Here is an 18,494-nt window from a genome sequence, read left to right as displayed (position 1 = left end):
AAAATGGCGCTCCATCGCTTTCGCCGCGAATGCTGCGTGTGCACGGCACGGTCCTCCGGGCTGTGCCCCAGCTGGCTATTGCCTAATGCGTTTGCAAGATGTTCGGGTATTGCGTAGTGCTCCGCCAAATGCCTAATGGAACAACCCATATCAATCGGCAATCAGGTTCACTCATTCAGTTTCGTCCGTCCTATAATTTCAATCAAATATGACTTTAGCCGACGCTGAAATTCGAAGCGCTCGCCGTCCGTCGTTCTGATTTTGAAATTTAAGATGTTCCTGCCAATATTTCATTCTCGTGTGAGTTAATATGCAGTGTGATTTTTTTACTCTCTCTCTCTCTCTCTCTCTCTCTCTCTCTCTCTCTCTCTCTCTCTCTCTCTCTCTCTGCGCCGATAAATCCTCCCTTCGGGCATTTGAGACCATCCTTTAAGTCGCTACCAAGGAAACTACCTTGCAGAAAGCAGTCTAGTTTGCTTGTTCCACCCGTAAGGGCGCGCTTTCATTGTGGCAAGCTGAAATTTCTCTTCACAGAGCGAATGTGGCGTCCGTTTGCACTTTGGCATTATTACCTGTGCTCGTCTTGTGTGTCAAAGCTCCGCATCACTGAATAATTTGAGTCGCTGAACAACGGGAACCAGGAGAAACACGTATACACAGACAAGGCGCCACTTCCAACTAAACTTTATTAGTGAAAAATTGTAGGTTAGGTACTGTTTTGACGTCATGAAAACGTCACTCCAAGAATGTGTGTAAACCTACACTTGTCCATCGAAGAACTCGAGTTCTTCAAGTGAAAATGCGACCGACGGTGTACTGATGCACTTGTTTCCCGCCTTGTGAATAAGGTACGCCTCCACAATCTCTCTTTCTTGCCTATTGCCTATCTCTGACCCATTTTAAAAACGTGGCCTGTTTGAAGAGCGGAGTGCAGTACGTACCTTGCAGATTGCACCTTTTGCAGTGCTCAGCCGTGTGGCCACCAGCGTTGTTTTTTTTTTTTTTACTGTCCAACAGTGCTCGCGCGCTCTGTCGTTGAAACATCTGCCTGTTTGGCCAATATAAGGCTTGTTACAACTCTTGGGAACGTCATAGGCAACTCCCATGGTGCATTCTGTGTAGAATTCACCGTGCTTCTTGGAGCACGATTGCCGCTTCCCTTGATGTCACCATAGGGCAAACCTTCGCCAATTTGCAGGGCGCGCTGAATACAACATTCACATCGTACCTTTGAGCAACTTTTTTGAGGTTATTTGAGATCTCGGGCCAACAAAGAATAATATGAACTTTCTTTTTTTTCTATTTTCTTTCGCACGTCACTTCCCTTCGATTTTCGTTTTTTTTTTTTGCACAAGTGCTTTGCAAACGCCAGAAACAACTGCAGATGGGAATCCCGCTTTGCCCAGCCGGGCAATATGCTTATTAAAAGCATGCGGTACCTTGTGTGCGCACGACTTATTTAAGGCTGTTTTGATGCATGTCATGACCACAGCCCTTTTTATTAATTTCGAGTGAGCGCTATCAAATGGAATTGGATACTTATTGGCGCGCAGCTTGTATTGCCAACACACGTGCGTGTTCTGAAAAGTCAGGCTCAAATCTAGGAACCGCGGACTGTTATCGTTTGGCCGCTCCCACGTAAACGTAAACAATTTAGAAGAGCTGACAAATCTCTCAATGACGCCATTTACTACATCATTCAAGCTGGTTCCAGCAACTTAACTACAACAAGATAGTCATCCACGTATCTAAGCATGGTGAGGTGATGCGGATCTTCCAGTTTCGTCTTTACGCACTTATCAAAGGAACTCAAATAGATGTCGGAAAGAATGGGGGCTAGCGACGAACCAATACAAATTCCATGCCGTTGAACATAAAGCCTGTCTTCAAATTCGACCACAGTACTCTGAAGGCCTCCGAGGCGCTTTGGGGATCACTTATCAGAGTACCCTAATTGCAGCATGGAGCGCGCCCTGTTTGCGTGCGTGGACGAAGTGCAGGTCTCGAAGTGCTCAACCGCAAGCCACACCGCCATGGAGGCGCACATTCCTGCTGGATCCGAGTCGGGGTGGCGAAACACTTTCTCCGATTCAGAGCGCTGGAGCAATTGGCCGCGCGTGCTGCTGCCTTGCGTGAATAAACGTCCGCCCCCCCCCTACATAAGCGGGCTGCGCTCCGCTCTGCCGAGCTGGGGGGGATCAGCTCTATAGGGAGAAGGCGGGACACTCGTGAACCAAGGGCTGCCGAACCTCTCGTTTTCGCTTCGGACTGACTCGCACAGCAGACACGCAGACGTTTCACTAGCAAGGTTACGGACAGGCCGCACTCTTGCAACACACTCACACCTGCTCACTGGCTCTCCAAGAGAGCAGGAGAGGGCCTATCCGAAATACGCATCCTCGCTCAGTGCAAAGCACTCGACACTACACGACATAAACTTTCCAGAGCCGCACAGATGCAACATTCCGTTGCACCTATCATATTTTTGCCCCACGATCCCTGTTAGGCGTGTTTTTGAATTTTTGGCAGCGATTCAATTTTTATACCTTCTTTTGTATCAGCCATAATCATAACCTAGCCCTTCACTCCAACTCTTGACTACCCGTTTCAGTGTTCGCTTTTGCATATCTCCTAGCCACTTTTTGGCGCTCTTTGCAGTAGTTGGCCTTTCGCCAACAAGAAACGAACCGTCATATCATGACTTGGCTTTTAACCGCCCATACGGCACTCCGTCAGGAACTGGTTATTCACCTCCATACAAGAGTAGTAAATTACTCGACTGGTTGGCTCATGCATGGAACCAGCAAAGAGGACGAACAACGGAGGTACTCCGACAGCGTTCCGCCTTGAGAAGACCTCTGCTCGCAGTGCGTGTCCAAGTTGGCGGTTTCTGCCCAAGTCATTCGGCGGATCGGCTGCTCCTGGGCGGCAAGCGGTAGTGAGTGTGTCGCACAAATGTCCAGCGCTGCACCGGAAACATGCGCTACCATGGTTCGGCTGCGGATGCGGCTTCTGTCGCACCTACTTTGAAACAAGTTACACGTGCTTGTCCTGTTGCAGTGTTTGATTTTGTCGCATGTCCCTGGGATATACATGTCGGGTTTCCCCGTCGATCGCCTATATTTCTGTCCGCACTTACTACCTATGATGCGCCACTAGGAGTTCACCAATTGTTAGTCTCCACGGGAAAAGAACCCGTTTCCAAGCGGCCGCAGCACGCTGGGGCATAAGAGCCAAGGTGGTCTTGTAAACGAGAATTCCCATTAACTGCGAGAAGAGCTCTTCACCTCAGTGAGTGTGTTTTGTACACCTTTGGGTGTTCCGCCTTCCACCTAAGATGCGTGAACAAAGCGCCTCGCCCCTGAGTCGATTGCACAACTCTCCACACGAGTAATCGCTCCCGTCGGCACTGGGCATTCCCTTTCGCGGCGAAAGGACGCGACTGTTTTTGCTCGCCGCACCTCCGCCAAGTGTCTCGCGCATTACACAAAAGGGCCCGCGTTGGCACACGTAGCCAACGTTTATAGAACCAAGCGGCCTAAGCGCCATTTTCCCTGGCCCCGTTCCGCTCGGGCGTTTCGCAGGCCCGAGAAAGCTTGAGCCAGCCTTTGTCCCTGGTCGAGTTGCGCCCGCATATGCCCGACGTGACAGCGTGTAGAGCGCCCGCTACGTGAACGCGACCGGAACTTGAGGCACGCCTGAGGAGACACCGTCCGGAACAGGTGCCCGGAAGCGATTGGGCGCGTCGCCTGGCGCCGCCAGCCCTGTTCGCTTTTTGTTCAGCCCCTTTTCTTGGGAGGCACTTTTGCTTCGCTTGCGCCGCCATCACCGGAGCTCCGTTTTTTGCAAGAACCAGTCGACGATGCTCGCGCTTTGGCTCGAGCTGCTTTCTAAGCAGGCCTGCCCGACTCAGATTACTTTCAAGTGGGACACCGCCTACTGCCGCCGTACTTTGAGACGGATTCGAAAATACTGCTAGGTGAATGGGATGCGAAGCCACCGCGTCGTCCTCGGTATACATTGTTGCACCGGGAGGGGAGAAAGTTATTGTTTCCTTCTGTCCTGGCAACGCCCGAAATATTGCTTTATGTACCACGAGTCACGTAGGGTCCTCCACTCGTGCATCAATGTGGTTGCTCGCCGAGCTTCGTTAATGCGTGAGTGCGACGAAGCATTTACTGCGTCGTCAACACCACCTACGCTGTTTGTCTCGGAGCGTCGGTTGGCTATGGGTTGACCGCGCTTCGAATGTTTTGTCGCATGTGCACAACATTTACGCGCTGTCGTGATAATTTATTTTAAAGAATAATGAAACGATTAAAAAGCGTTTTCGTGGGGTATCGCGAAAGTTGAGTATTTTCTAACAGCTGGCCTGGACCGTCAGAATCGCAGGCGATCGACAGACGATCGCACACGATAATACGAAAGCAAACAGAAAATGCAAGAAAATGTGTCTTACCACTGCGGCGTGTTTTTTTATTCTGTATCTGTGCGAATAAACACTTTTGTCGTCGATTTTTGCGTACTTTACGTATGTTCACATTTGCTGAAATGTTGTGAAGGAAAGCGGAAAAATTTATGGCCACTTAAGCGTTTCAATCCAAGCCAATCACGAAGCTAAGGCGAGCGCGCAGCATGGTGGGGGCCCATGACGGCACAGGCGGCCTTGATGTTAGCCGCATAGACGCTAGCGCCAAAATCCTCTCTAGTGTATATACAGTTAAACCTGCATGTAACTAACCTGTACGTAACGAATTCCCGGATTTAACAAAGTTTTTCAATTCCCCATTGCCAGCCCCATTGAAACCGATGTGTTTGCCACCTCTATGTAGAGAAGGCCTGGCTACGGTTAACCTCGATGTAGCGATTTCGCTACACTGATGAGCCATTATTTTTTGCACTTTTTCTGAAAAGTCGGCTGCAGACGTGCACTAATTTAGAGAACTTTGCCCGCAACGCAAACTTCTGTGCGTTTCCAGTGTTAGTGTGATGTCGATTAGGTGTTAGGCCTGCCTGTCGGTGTGTAGTCGCGCGTCTCCAGTGCTTTCTGAGGTATAGGATCGTCGGTGATGAGTTCTGCTGCCAGAAAACGTAGTTTTGTCTTTTCAAGAGGAGCGCGAAATTTCGGGTGCCGCCTCCTCCGGAAAGAAAGATGAGCGTTGTCGTCCGGCACAGTATCACAGCTAGCACCTTCTCAAAAAGTTTGAGTTCGGCAAAGAGCATCACGTTCGCGGAAAGGCGCCCTTTCAGCATACGTTTTGGTCCTTGAAACTGGTTAAGGCACTGAAGAGGGTCAAAAGGCAAAATTGCAAATACAGGGGGTAAGTGACCTTGATTCTTTTGAGTGTCGTGTACTGACTAACTTCGTGGGAAAGCAGAAGGCGCAAAGCGGGCATTTTTTCGCTGTAATAAATTCTCAAAGGGAGCGTTCACTGTCCATGATGTCTAGCAGTTTGGCTTGGTTTCTGCTTCATTTACGGGAACCTTAACTTAAATCCTGCATGTAACGAAAAATTGCGAATTTTTATCAACTTCGTTACATCCAGGTTTAACTGCAGTAAGAAACTCTGTGGCTGCGGCATGGCCTCCGAGATCACCCCGCGCGCGTTGAAACAGGCGCGGGGTGATGTCGGAGGCCACGGCTGTGAAGACGAGACATGTCAGCCGCTGTTGAATGAAACTATAGAGTTCTGTCTCTCGCGAGTTCATAGAGCCCTTTTTTTATTCCCAAGAACCGTGGAAATCATGTCAGCGAGCCTTCTGTTACTTTGTACGGCAATGAGTTTGAATTTTTAAACAGGATGGTGCACAGAAAAAAGGAAAAAAAAACTCGCTGCTTTGTGCGCACGTGCAAAAAATAGTATACATCCATGTTCGCTTTTCCCAACACAGTTAGTTGTAGTCGGCGACCGTCGTGTATCCTTTGTCCTAGTCATCTCTTTTACACGCATTTTTTTTCTGAGTAAAAGGTGCAACACCAACTAGCCCAACAACATGGTTTACAGCTTTGTTTCGTTCGTTTTTTTTAACGCCAAAATGTTTTATTCCCAGATGCACCAAGATTTCACTAACGTCATATCCGTCACGGAAGTGACGCCAGTACAACGAAGCCAGCGGCCTGTAAAGGGTGCACCCCTGCACTCAGGGTCTTCTTGAAGGGGAAGCAACCTTTAGTACTGAAGAGTACGTTATACTTAGGGTTGTTTGTTTTCGGGTTTTATATTTTAACGCGAAAGTGTTTTATGCCGTGATACCCCAAGATTTCACCGACGTCATATCCATCACGGAAATGACGCCAGTACACCTTGCCGAAGCGACCCGCCAGCAGGACTTCGCTCGCCAAGCACACCCACAAAACAGCCGCCGACCCGCAAGCTCAGCTGCAGATTTCGCTGCACATTTCACTTTCGTGTTTTACCGATTCCCATGACAGAGGAATCAACCACAGTTTTTTTTAAATGTAGCACTGAGAGCCGCAAGCTATCTACCTTGAGCACCATTTCTGACGCTTGCCACTGACGGCGATTTGTCCTTTGGCAGCGTGGCGTTAGAGGCGCCCGATTCACGTCCGCAAATCCAGTCGTTTGCTCGCAGCTGCGTTCTGTGTCCGGCCTGTTGGTTAGGCTGTGCGCGAGAGTCCGTGCTTTCCCGAATGCTAACTCATTGGTTTACGAGGCCCGCCTTCTCCGAGGCGAGCGGGTGGGAGTGCTTCGGGGCTTGGCTTACATAACCTCGTCGGGACTTCCTTTTCTTCTCGCAGGAATGGAGCCTGCAGCCGTGGCACTGCCTCCCGGCGTGCGGCGTCCACAGCTCCGGCAGCAGCCTGCCCATCAGCGGAGGTGAGGGAAGCGATCGGTCGTACCGTCTCCGTCCACCCAACAATTGCCGCTTTTCTTCGAAGCACTTCACTCTTTAAAAAAAGGTCGTGGCCCTTACTAACAGAACACTAACCATTTGCTTGTCGCAGTGTCCACTAGGCACTTAGTGGTTTCACTAACTGGCCATGCATAACCCAGTAAAAAGCTACGCGTGACAATGTGTATCGGCTGAGCGCGCAGCACGTCATAAACACATTCAACAGGCACATATCACACTTTGACCACAAATAAATTGAGCAAGAAAACCACCGGGATGGACGAGGAGAGCGAGTATAACTTAGGGTCGTACTCTGAGTCCCTCCTGCACTCCATTTGCTCCCTCCACACGGCTGAGCGGAGGATCCCGCAAGCTTAATTATGCATCGGGAAATCGATTTCAAGGATCTCCTCCACTGGAGGCTCGAGTGATCTGCTCTTCTTGCTTTTATAGCCAGCAGCGGGAAGTCCTCTGATAGTCAGTGGGCTTGTCGCAAAAAACAAATATTTTAGCGATAATTCTAGGATTATCAATTTTAATGTGAGCAATACAAGTTAGCATGTTGATTTAAAAAAAAGTTTTAATGGTGAGGTGGAGTGGTAAAGTTGGTATAGTTATTATGTTCAATAATCCATATAATTTTGTTACTATCAGTGATTGTTAGTATCAAACAAGCAGCAGCTACTACGTGCACGGTCTAGACTAGTAACGATAGCATATAGGTTCCATACTTAGTGGAAGGACCTACGTACCGTTCTGGGGGTAGTTAGGTTCGTAAAGAGTTAGTAAGTAAATCCGTTGCTACCTTTTTACTAGCATTTTTGCTGAGTGTTCAGTGAAGGGCTCAGAAACAGAACGTGACTTGGCTTATTTTGTCACTTAGTGCGTTGCACGCGTAGGAATTAAATGGACGCGCATTTTGAAGCGAAACCAGTGTAACTGGCTGTACGATTGATTGGTTGGTTGGTTGGTTGGTTGTTTGGTTGTTTGGTTGTTTGGTTGATTGATTGATTGATTGATTGATTGATTGATTGATTGATTGATTGATTGATTGATTGATTGATTGATTGATTGATTGTAGGGTTTAACACGCCGATGCAACGCAGGCGATGAGGCCCGCCGTAGTGGAGGGCTTCGGATTACTTAACTGGCTGTATAATCGAAACAACGGTTAAAGGACAACACGAAAAATTATAATTAACATTGATAATCTGTGACAGTAAACAGATTTAACTGGGAAAAACTCTTGCAGATTTCTTTTTTGCTTCTCGCGCAGTTTACGTTGTTATTCCGTGCGAGCGTGAAGAATATATATTCCTACTAGTTTGGGAATTATCCGAGCTTTAAATTTTTATTTATTTGACCATTCCAAGGTCACAACATGCTACGCACTCACGCCGGTCGTCAATGCCAAATGCGGCACCCAAGCACCACTGCACCGACTCTCCGAATTCCGGTCCCCTCCACGAACGCCGTCGCCAGCGCATTTTGCTGATATGGTTCCCATCTCCCGACGATCCGCCACTTTCGGTGGGATTGCGATTTCCCCGGGGGATACGGCAGATACAGATGGTCTGACGTCACCTTAGAATAATGAACGATGATAAGGGTAAACAAGGAGGGGACGTCATTGTCGATATGGCGTTTCACTTGCGAGGAGGCCGTAGCCAGGCCTACATGGCGTTCCTCCCTTTCCACTTCACCGCAAGTCAGAGGCCGCCCCAGTGTAACTCTCTCCCTTCTCCCATTCACGGCGCATGCGGCCGCCTCGACATGGCCGCGTGCCATCAGCATCTCTTCGGTTCTATAGAACCGAAGAGATGCTGATTTTCCTTCCTTCACCATGGTATACCATGGTGAAGGATTGTTTTTAATGCGTGCGTGCCGCGCATAGCGATTCCCGGTCAGTTTCCAACTGCAACTCCGTACCAAGAACGGTACTACAGGACGATTATTAGCAGAGTGACGCTCGTCAGCATTGCGGGCTCAGGTTTACCGCGATTGCCAAAAAGTTCCGAACGCGACTCCTGCCCTGTTCTGTTCACGCCCTAACGCTGAATCCCGTACATTAAACGTAAGGTGGTGCTAGCAACGGGGCATTATACAGTGGCTGACGGTCACCGCGAACAGCAAGCAATGAATACACTATTAACGGGCAAATCATTTCGTTTTTTTTTCGGCTGACTGCACCTGCCGACACACGCGAGAAAAAAACATTTTAATGATTTTTCGGCGGAGGGACCGAATCTGACGACAACGGCCAGCTCCTTCGTTCAAACGTCTAAAACGTTATTTCTCCCCTACTGAAAATGTAGACTTGGCAGGGGATTATAGTGGATTATAGTATTCGCATTAATGATGAATTGAAGGTAGACGACGGTAGGCTGGTACACGATGGCAAGCTTGTAGATGCCACCATGCTGGTGGGCGACGTCATGCTGGTAGACGACGGTATGTGTGTAGACAACAGCAAGCCCCCGCAGGGGGCACCTCGAGTAATCAAAGTGTATCGTGAGTAGCGCCACCACGGTCGCCAACTCCGCAGGGGTGCCTACACCGCTAGGCATGTGCACGTGCGGTACCACGAACCCGAGCACATGTGGGTCGGACTCACCCGCACCCCGACTGTGCGTGGCTTAGCCGTGCCCGGGGAAAAGGGCGTTCTGGTGGCTGAGCCAAAGCCAGGGTTGTTTTGGACCTTGACGGCCCCCTCCTAGCGGCAACATGCCACTTTGTTTCCCGCTTCCCGCAGACAGTTCCCCTGGTCTTACCCGCCAGGGGAGAACCAGGCAGTCGCCTTTCCCTGTCCTCCCCTTAGCTGTTTCACTTTCCCATCTGATTTCCTACCTCTGTCCTGTCCTATCCTTTCTTCCTGAGTTCAACGATCTTCCAGGCGGCGAGGGTTAACCCTGTGCAAAGACATCACTCGTGATTCCAAGCGTAGGGTTATAGTGTCAAAGTACGGCTAGCGTGCGCTGCAACGTCACGCGACCTTGTTGGGCTCCGTGGTGGGCGACTGGCCTTGACACCAAACACGTGCTTTTTATATGGTATCTTCAAACCCTTTCTCGGTCAATCGCTCTCTCAAAAGAGGGCGCACCGAAGGAACGTTTGAATTTTTCAATGCTAAGAAACCAGAACTGTTTCCGCGTTTGCGAAAAGTTGTGCGAGAACTGTCACCTTTTCTTGTGTCCAAGTGCCTCTCAAGTCTGATCGGGAGCGGTTACAAACCACACAAGGTGTCAAGCGGTCACCTGCTTATTACAGTAAAGGACAAAGCGCAATGCAACGAGCTGCAAAAAGTTGCGTAAATAGGTGACGTATCCCTGTCAGCGTAAGCCCTCACCGCTCCATGAACACTGTTCGTGGAGTGATCAGAGAAGTGCTCTTTATTGACCTGCCTGAAAATGAGCTCCCGGAAGTACTCCATTAACAAAATGCTGCTAAAGTACAACAAATAATAATCCGCCGGGAAAACAGATACAAACCAAGCACATTGTCTTCACCTTTGTCAGGACAGTTCTTCCATACACAAGCTGTATATAAAAAAAATTAGAGCCAGACGTTACATCCTCTACCCGCGCCCGTGCTGCACTTGTCATGAATTCCGCCATAGATCACCGAGCTAACTGCAGGGGCAAGCAGACGTGGCCACTATGCAGCAAAACCGACCATGCGGCGGAAAGCTGCGTCGCACCACTCCACTGCGTCAACTGTAGCGGTTGCCACGCCTCATACTCTCGTTTGTGCTAACAGTGGAAAAAAGCAAAATAGATCATTGCACTTACAGTAACAGAAAATATCACTTACCCCGAAGCACGACAGCGTATAGCTACCACGTACAAGATAGCATAAGCCGACGTGCACGTCAGGGGGCGCCGCCACGTGCAGCACTGGTCTCATTAGGCACCTCATCGAGAGGACCTGAGGAGAAAGCTCCAGCCTCCCAGGCGCAAGAACCTTAACTAGCTGCTGCACCTCTATCAAATGACGGCCAAAAAACGGCCTACAACACGTCAGCTGCAGCCTCGTGGCCTGCGCAGCTGACTGCTGTCACCGAGAGGGGTGTCCCCTCCAAGGAGAACCTGAGCTCTGCTAAGCCCGCAGTTCGAATTCCTCGATTAGAAAGCCTTCTGAGGAGGCTGTGGACACGAGTGAGCTATCCTTGGCGTTAAATACTCCAAAGTATCATTTCAAGCCATGCAGTGCAGAAGTTCACATGAACTTGTCAGAAAACAGAGCTCCCTAAAACGAGTCCTTGGGAAAGGCTCTGGCAGCTAACAGGCTTAGCTTGGCCATAACAACAAAATTCCTAATGCTTGCAATGGATTTTTGTGGTGTGCTGCAGTATAACTTCGTGGGGCCTATACAAATCTTGGATAACGGCAAGGAGTTGCTGTGGGGGCATGCGCCACTGGCGGTGGGTCTCCAAGAAATCCACTTAGGCAGCGAGCAGTCAACTTTTGCCTGAGTACATCATATGCAGAAAGGACAGGCAAAACACCAGCCAACCGTCGGGTGGTGTGGCGGTTATCCTGCAGAGGTCAGCCACAGCTAAAGAAGTCAAGCATCAGACTGGTCTGCAGGCTGTAGCGGTAACAGTTGTATGGTTTTAGAGAGTTGTAACAATATACTAAGTATATGTTCCCTCACACACGACTAAAGAAATTAGTTTGAAAATCTTAATAACCAGCTCCAAAAAACATACGTTATAGCAGGCGACTGCAATGCCCACCATCGTCTTTGGGGTTGCGAGAAATATGATGCCAGGGGGCCAATGATCCAAAACGTTTTACTTCCCACCGGAACATGCATATTAAACTAAAATCAGCCAACATATCGTAGTCCCACCCACAAAACATACCACTCAGTAGACGTAGCTTTCTGCTCAGCTAATGTTTTTCCGCTACTCGGTTGTCGAGTGCTGGAATACCCATATGGCTGTGACCACTTCCCTGACATCCTAAAGGAGAAGGGTCAGGCTTCTGGCATTCAGAATAGTATACCACGATGGAAGATAGCGTCCCGCCGACTGCAACAAGTATCCTTACCTTACCTCTCTTCGACGCGGTTATCTAGATTTATATGGGTATCGATAGTGTTTCGTGCTTTATTGCAAATCACATAATTGAAGCAGCTACTGAGCGTATCGCAGAGTTCCAGCAATCCAAGCAGGAAACCAATACCTTGGTGAAATACGGACTACAAAGATGCAAGGAAGAAGCAGAATGTGGCATGGAGCCTTTTCGGTACCGCCTCAACATCCCAGAACTACGTCCACTTCAAACCCTTCAAATCGCAACCAAGACGTATAAGGCAGGTAGCAAAGGGTCAGAGCTGGGAGAGATTCCTAGAAAGCGTGAACTCATACTCTAACGAAAAAAGGTATAGAACAGGATACGCAAATTGCAGGGGCAGCAAACCTTTCTTCGACCTTTAGTTGACAGTGCTGGTAACACTTTGCAAGATCTGGCAGATGCACTGGCCTCGTACTTTGAATATGTATCAAGTTCAGCTTACTACTCAAGTAATTTTCTGAAGTTCAGGCACAGGGAAGAAAAGCTACAACTTCACCAAAAATCGTCTTCAAATGAACCATATAACAGTGATTTTAGTGCTGCCGACCTCAAAGCTTGCCTGAAGACTCTTGGTAACGTAGCGCCTGGGCCAGATAGCATCCACTATGGTAAGGTGTAACAGCGCAAACAGACGAAGGACGCAGAATTCACAAGACGGGCGCTGACTCGCAACTGGTATTTGATTGAAAAGGAGCAGTAATGTATAGCCGACACGTAAATGTGATGTGTTGAAAGCAAACATAATTCGAAACATCAGATAAAACCGGGATAAAGGCATGTGAACCTCTGGCATAGCTAGATGGCATCCAAAAAACGCCTTATTCCTGTACAGCGTCAGAGAAGGCTGGCTTACACATTTTCCCCGATTCTTGTCGATATGATAGGCTCCTACAGCTTCTCGTGTCACCTGGTCCTTGTGGGTGAACAAAACGTCGTATTCACCAAAACACGGCGCGCAGCCACATGCCCGGCAGTGCGCTGATTTGCGGGAGGATGTGTCCTTAGTTAAATTAATCAAGTGTTCCTAACTTCATATTACGCCGTGGAAAAGGGTGTACCACAAGGTGCCGTACTAAGTTCGTTGCTGTTCAACCTGACCCTCATTTCACTCAAAATAATCCTTCCACGTGGAGTAAAGATCATGCTGTACGTAGGTGATATCTGTGTGTGGTGTGCTTCTCGTGTACGACGATGTACACAGCAGCGATTACAGAGAGCCCTGTACAACATTTCTAACTACCTCGCAGCCCGCGGCCTTCAACTTTCTCCAGGTAAGAGCGGGGCCATGGCCTTCACAAGAAGAAATATGGATCGCTATCCATTGATACTGGGCGGGCGCATACTTTCGTATGCACGAGTTAAAAAATTTCTAGGAGTTTTAATAGACCGCAACTTGACCTGGTCACCCTCAGTCAAACGAATACGGAACCGCATTTCTTCGGCCGCTGAGGTCTTTAAATGTCTTGCAGGTCCGCGATTGGGCAGTGATTGCCATTCAATGGTTATGCTGCACAAGATCTATGCTGCGTTACAGCCTCCCTATCCTGCATAAAATATCTGAAACAAGCTAGAAAAGCCTTGAGGCGGCCAGAAACAGCAACCTACGCACCTGTCTTGGACTTCCGAAGGGATCTTCGAGCGTTGGAACCGTGGCAGAGGCACGTTGTTTGCCTTTCGAAGTTATTAGACAGCAGGAGACCCTTCGAGTGCACTTGAGACATCGTCTACACGCAAGAAATCATTTCCTAAGTCGTGTCCTCTCCAAGTGCAGCAGCTCCGGATTCGCCCAGACCATTCACAGCATACCACTGTCTGTTCCAACCTAGCCCTCACCAATAATGCCGCCGCATTTGCCTCCGTGGAACTTTGCTCCCCTACAAATTCAATGTGGTATCCCAGGAATTGGCCCCAGAAAGACTATGCCTCAGTCAGAAATCCTCCACATCGTTTTAGACTACATGTATAGAGCGCATTCAGCGAGAACATTCATATTCATCGATGGTTCATCTACCATGCAAAGCTCTTCTTCTGGTCTACACATTAGACAAATTGGTGAAATGCTTTCATTTCGTCTAGAGCAACAAACATCTTCGACGGCGGCTGAGCTCTGCGCTCCGAAGAAGGCAATCGTTTACATCCTGCGCCGTGAGCCGCACCAATGGAGTATCTTCACGGACTCCAAGGCAGCTCTGCAAATTCTATCTAGGAGAAGTAGATTTTCCTCCCACCAAATCGCAGCCTGTGATATATCATACCTTCACCATCTTGCTTGGTCTGCTGGACACATTAAATCGCAGTGGATACCTGGACACAGCGGCATCATAGGTAACTAAAAAGCTGACGAAGCGGCCCGTAAAGGCCTTCTAATACTGCAAGGTGTATTTCACGAAAACAGAAGCTTCTGCCATGGCTCACCACTTTGCTGTGACTGAAAGAAGCCGTCTATGAAACAACTGACAAAATACTCGCTCCTTTTTGCACATAATTGGCCCAGAATTAAAGTCGAGACTCCCGAGACAGCTTCCTCGTAACTTGGAAACGTTGTACCATCGTCTACGGCTGAACTGTGCATACACAAAAAGCTACCTATTTCGCCTTCGAGCGACGCCAAATCCGCTATGTGATAATTGTGCTTGTGTCGAAACAAGTGAACACATTTTATTAGAATGTGAGGCTTACATGGAACCGAGATCCCACTTCATTGAAAACATTGAACGTCTAGAACAGAGACCAATTACTCTCAAAATTATTTTAGGACCATGAATTCGTCCGTCGCAGCAGCGCCAAGCTCTACAGAGTTCGTTCTCTTATTTGGATGAAATTGGCGTAGTTTCAAAATTGTAAATTATGTGGCCCAATCTCAGAACAAAAATATGCATGTAAGTCCGTTACCGCGCCAAGACCACGACAGTTTTTTTTTCTTTTCCTTTCCTGCCCAGCTCTTTCTTGGGCCTTTTCTTCCCCCATCCCCAACCCACAGCAGAGAAGCATGTAGGCGACTGTAAATGCCGGTAAACCTCTCTGCTTTCAAATAAAGAACTCTCTCTCTCTCTCTCTCTCTCTCTCTCTCTCTCTCTCTCTCTCTCTCTCTCTCTCTCTCTCTCTCTCTCTCTCTCTCTCTCTCTCTCTCTCTCTCTCTCTCTCTCCTGTAGGCGCGTATTCACACATCTACCCGACTGCCCAATTTACACCTTTTCGCAATCAAGGGGAAAGCTTCAAGCTTACACTTCAACATGAATACCCATTACTCGCCCAACGTTCACTTCTGTTGCAATACATTTCTTGCACCATGGGCTGTTTTAACTTTTTTAACAACTTCATCGGTAATCCGGCTGTACTGGCTCTTCTGATTGCTATCTATGTCGTCAAGGCAAGGACTGCTTCCTGGCACGCCAAGTTAGGTGCGTGCCCCAACGACGTATAGGCTTTGTGCGGTTTTCTGCCTCCCTCGGTTGGACACACCAGATGATTGGCTCTAATCGTCGACAACACCGTTAGTGGTGCACTACTACGGACCATTTAACGCAGTTCCATGCAACACCATCCGTCCCCAACTTCCAAAGAAGAAAAAGTACGCCGCAGTGAATGGTAGAGTGCTGGTTTATGGCCGAATGGACGTTCCTACTTCATACCAAGATGTTCTGAAACTTGGTCCCAGTCACTGTATTGTGCCTTCAGTGAGCCCACAGGAGGAAGTTGCCTCGTCAAGAGCAGTTGCTAGGTGTGCACAGGAGGAGGTTAGACCTCGTTGTGTGGCTGAGTGCACGAGTGTTTTAACCCTTTGATGCCAGAAACTTTATTATTTTGCTTAAGCCTGTCAGAATTTTTTTTATGGTTTAAAAACACTTCCCTCATCACAAATAAGAAGTCAGAAGAAATTTGGTTCATTAGGACGAGCACTGGGAAATACTGGACACTGGCTGCCCATATATCACTTGAACAAGAGAGCTATCTCGATCACCATGATTTATAGTTCAAGTGAAGGCAATAAAGTAAAGTTTGTATGGCTATCATTTTTAATAGCGACGAAATAGCACAATTTCGGTTACCTGTCACTAGCCCATTGAGCCACCCGGGCTCGATGCGAGTTGACACGCGTAGACGATATTGTTTTAGCGCACGGAAGTACGTTCTGAACTGTCTTTAATTTTTGAAGGTCCGGGGTTCTTTGTCTGTCGATAGGTGGTGTTAAATGTCGAAAAAACCACAAAGTGCGAAAGGAACAAAAAAATTGTTTGATTCGTTGCTCCTGAGCAACACTGGGCATGAAAGTGTTAACGCGAACCGCACGCCGAAGTTCCAAGAGTAATCCTGTTAATCCAGTTGTCAACTGGATGGTAGCTAACGAAATACGGGTTATGCGGTGGGATGAAGGTTTTTCCACAGTCAATCCCGAGGGTATGTTTCAAGAAGAAGCACTTACTGCAACGGACTCGCCTATCGCGACGGTGGGTCCGGGCACTACTAGTGCAACACTTGTACCACTAGTGCAAGCTGCGCCATTTTGTTTTTTCGTTTTAGTAGCCCCAAAAAGAATACCACATTTAAAACGCTATAGTAAGAGGTGTGCATGCGCATATGCCTCTTGTGCTCACGCTCTAGCAGGCGCGAAAGCCGGCTACGCTGTTATAATAGCCTATCTGTGGTGGTGCACCCTTTACAGGCGGAGCTGTTTTTTCTTTGTATTTTTTTTTCTGGCGCCACCGGGCCAATCTCAGCTTAAACAGCTCCACTGTAAAAAAATATTGAAATTCGTTTTAAATTCTGTGCGGTACAAAGCATCCCCACGCTCGTAGAAAATATTCCAGTCCACCTCTGTAAAGGGGTAAAAAAAGTCCAAATTTGGAGGTCTTTTACACCATTTTTTCGGAGGTTCCAACACCCTAATTTGTAGCTTTACATCCATGTGACAAAACGGGTGTTGAAGTAATGAATACCCTTCTTAAAAGGTGTTGAAAGGGTGTGGATTAGGAACTTACTAACTGCAGCATTTTGTTCACTCCGCCTCGCGGTTAAAACTTTTTGCCAATCTGTATGCTGACTTGTATGTGCTGTCATTAAAACGCCTAATTCCAAAACTAGCGCTAAAATATTTGATTTTTTTTGTGACAATCCCACCGACTCTATCAGAGGACTTTCCTCTGCTGGCTATAAAAGCAAGAGAAAATGTAGTTTTAAGGTAAGTAAATATGTAGTCACTCGCCCCGTGCATCCCGTTGGTTTTCTCGCTCAATTCATTTGTGGTCCAAGTATGACTTGTGCGTGTTGAATGTGTCTGTATGTCCTGCTGCGCGCTCACCCGATCCACATTGTCACGCATAGCTGCGCGGCGCACACCCGTGTATTAGGGTGCTGAGCAGCCTTACCGCCTTATTTTAGGGTGTTCACAAGCACACCCCATTTTTCATCCTTATATCCTTTTTTATTCAGAACACTTTTTAAAGGCGTGTGCCATGGGACAAGATTTTTACGCCCTTTTCGACCTTTTCGAAAAGGATCTAAAAAGTTTAGTGTCTAGAGTAAAAAAAGGCATATGCAGACGAACATGATAGGTTGTAAGCGTGCTGACGGAAGCGCTCATTAACCAAAGGTTCCGCCCCGACCCGCAAACGCTGAGCAGACAAGCAGACGATGGTTCTCTTCGCCGGAAGTGCGAGTAGAAAGCCGTCCAATAGAAGGATCTCTCCTTCGTGACGCACATAGGAGAATCGATGACGTACATGCGTTTTGAAAAAAAAAGGTGCTTAGTAGTACGTCGTCCTGTGTACATTCTATTCTAAGTTGCCGTCTTTTTCGCGGCATTTATTATAATCTATCAACACCAACTCGTCCAACTTTCGATGGCGCTGTACATGCGTTTAAACGGTGGCGTCCAAAAATACCTTTATTGTAAATACCAGCATTTTTACAGCGGAGAAATACGGCCTTTTTTATCGTACGCCACTTTGTTGAACATCATTAGCGTGAGTCCATCTTTTACACAGGTTCTGTGAGTGTGGTACGTTCATTGTCATCCGAAAACTCGTCCAGGAACCATATCATCCATCTCGTTTTTAAAGGGGCAGACAATTGATTGTTGTCGAGCATATTTTCTTTATCCCAAATGAAAGGGCTTGACTTAAAACACCTTAATCGGAAACGGTTTTGCTGGTAGCGCCATAGAACGTTTTTTAAGTCTACCAGCCGTACGTGTCCCGGAATGCTGGCAACCATCACAATGAGCCGCCCGGCGGCACACTTTTAACTGCACGTGAGATTAAAAGAGGTATTTAAAAACTTGTCCACGGCTAATACAACAATAATGTGCAACCTCTCATATTCCTTCGTGCGCTTTTTGTATTACGCGTTAAAATCGACGGAATTGTTTGGACCCGTAACGTAGTGTCACGTTTACACGTCACATGGCGCCACCTTTCAGACTTCGGAAATTTTAGGGCAGAGTTGAAATTATTTCCGCCTGTTTATTTAAAAATGCCGTGTGGCTACCCCGGTATATAAAACGCTGGACGCAGTATGTGAGCTAGACGACATGCACTCCACAAGAATCGGTTGTCTGTCTAT

General features: G+C 47.9%; 1 protein-coding gene across 1 annotated transcript in view; it reads left to right on the top strand.

Annotated features, from left to right (window-relative positions):
* Positions 1-18,494, top strand: part of LOC144180390 (calcium uniporter protein, mitochondrial-like) — a 207,962-nt gene that overhangs the window by 165,579 nt on the left and 23,889 nt on the right. Inside the window, exon 3 of the mRNA XM_077708747.1 lies at positions 6,761-6,839. Coding sequence (XP_077564873.1) covers positions 6,761-6,839 — 79 coding nt within the window. The remainder of the gene's footprint in view (positions 1-6,760; positions 6,840-18,494) is intronic.

Source organism: Haemaphysalis longicornis, unplaced genomic scaffold (genome assembly GCF_048455015.1).
Source record: "Haemaphysalis longicornis isolate Haplotype H1 unplaced genomic scaffold, Haemaphysalis longicornis Haplotype H1 scaffold_1, whole genome shotgun sequence".
Taxonomy (NCBI): domain Eukaryota; kingdom Metazoa; phylum Arthropoda; class Arachnida; order Ixodida; family Ixodidae; genus Haemaphysalis; species Haemaphysalis longicornis.
Note: the sequence above shows the minus strand (reverse complement) of the source record. Positions and strands in the feature narration are given on the sequence as shown.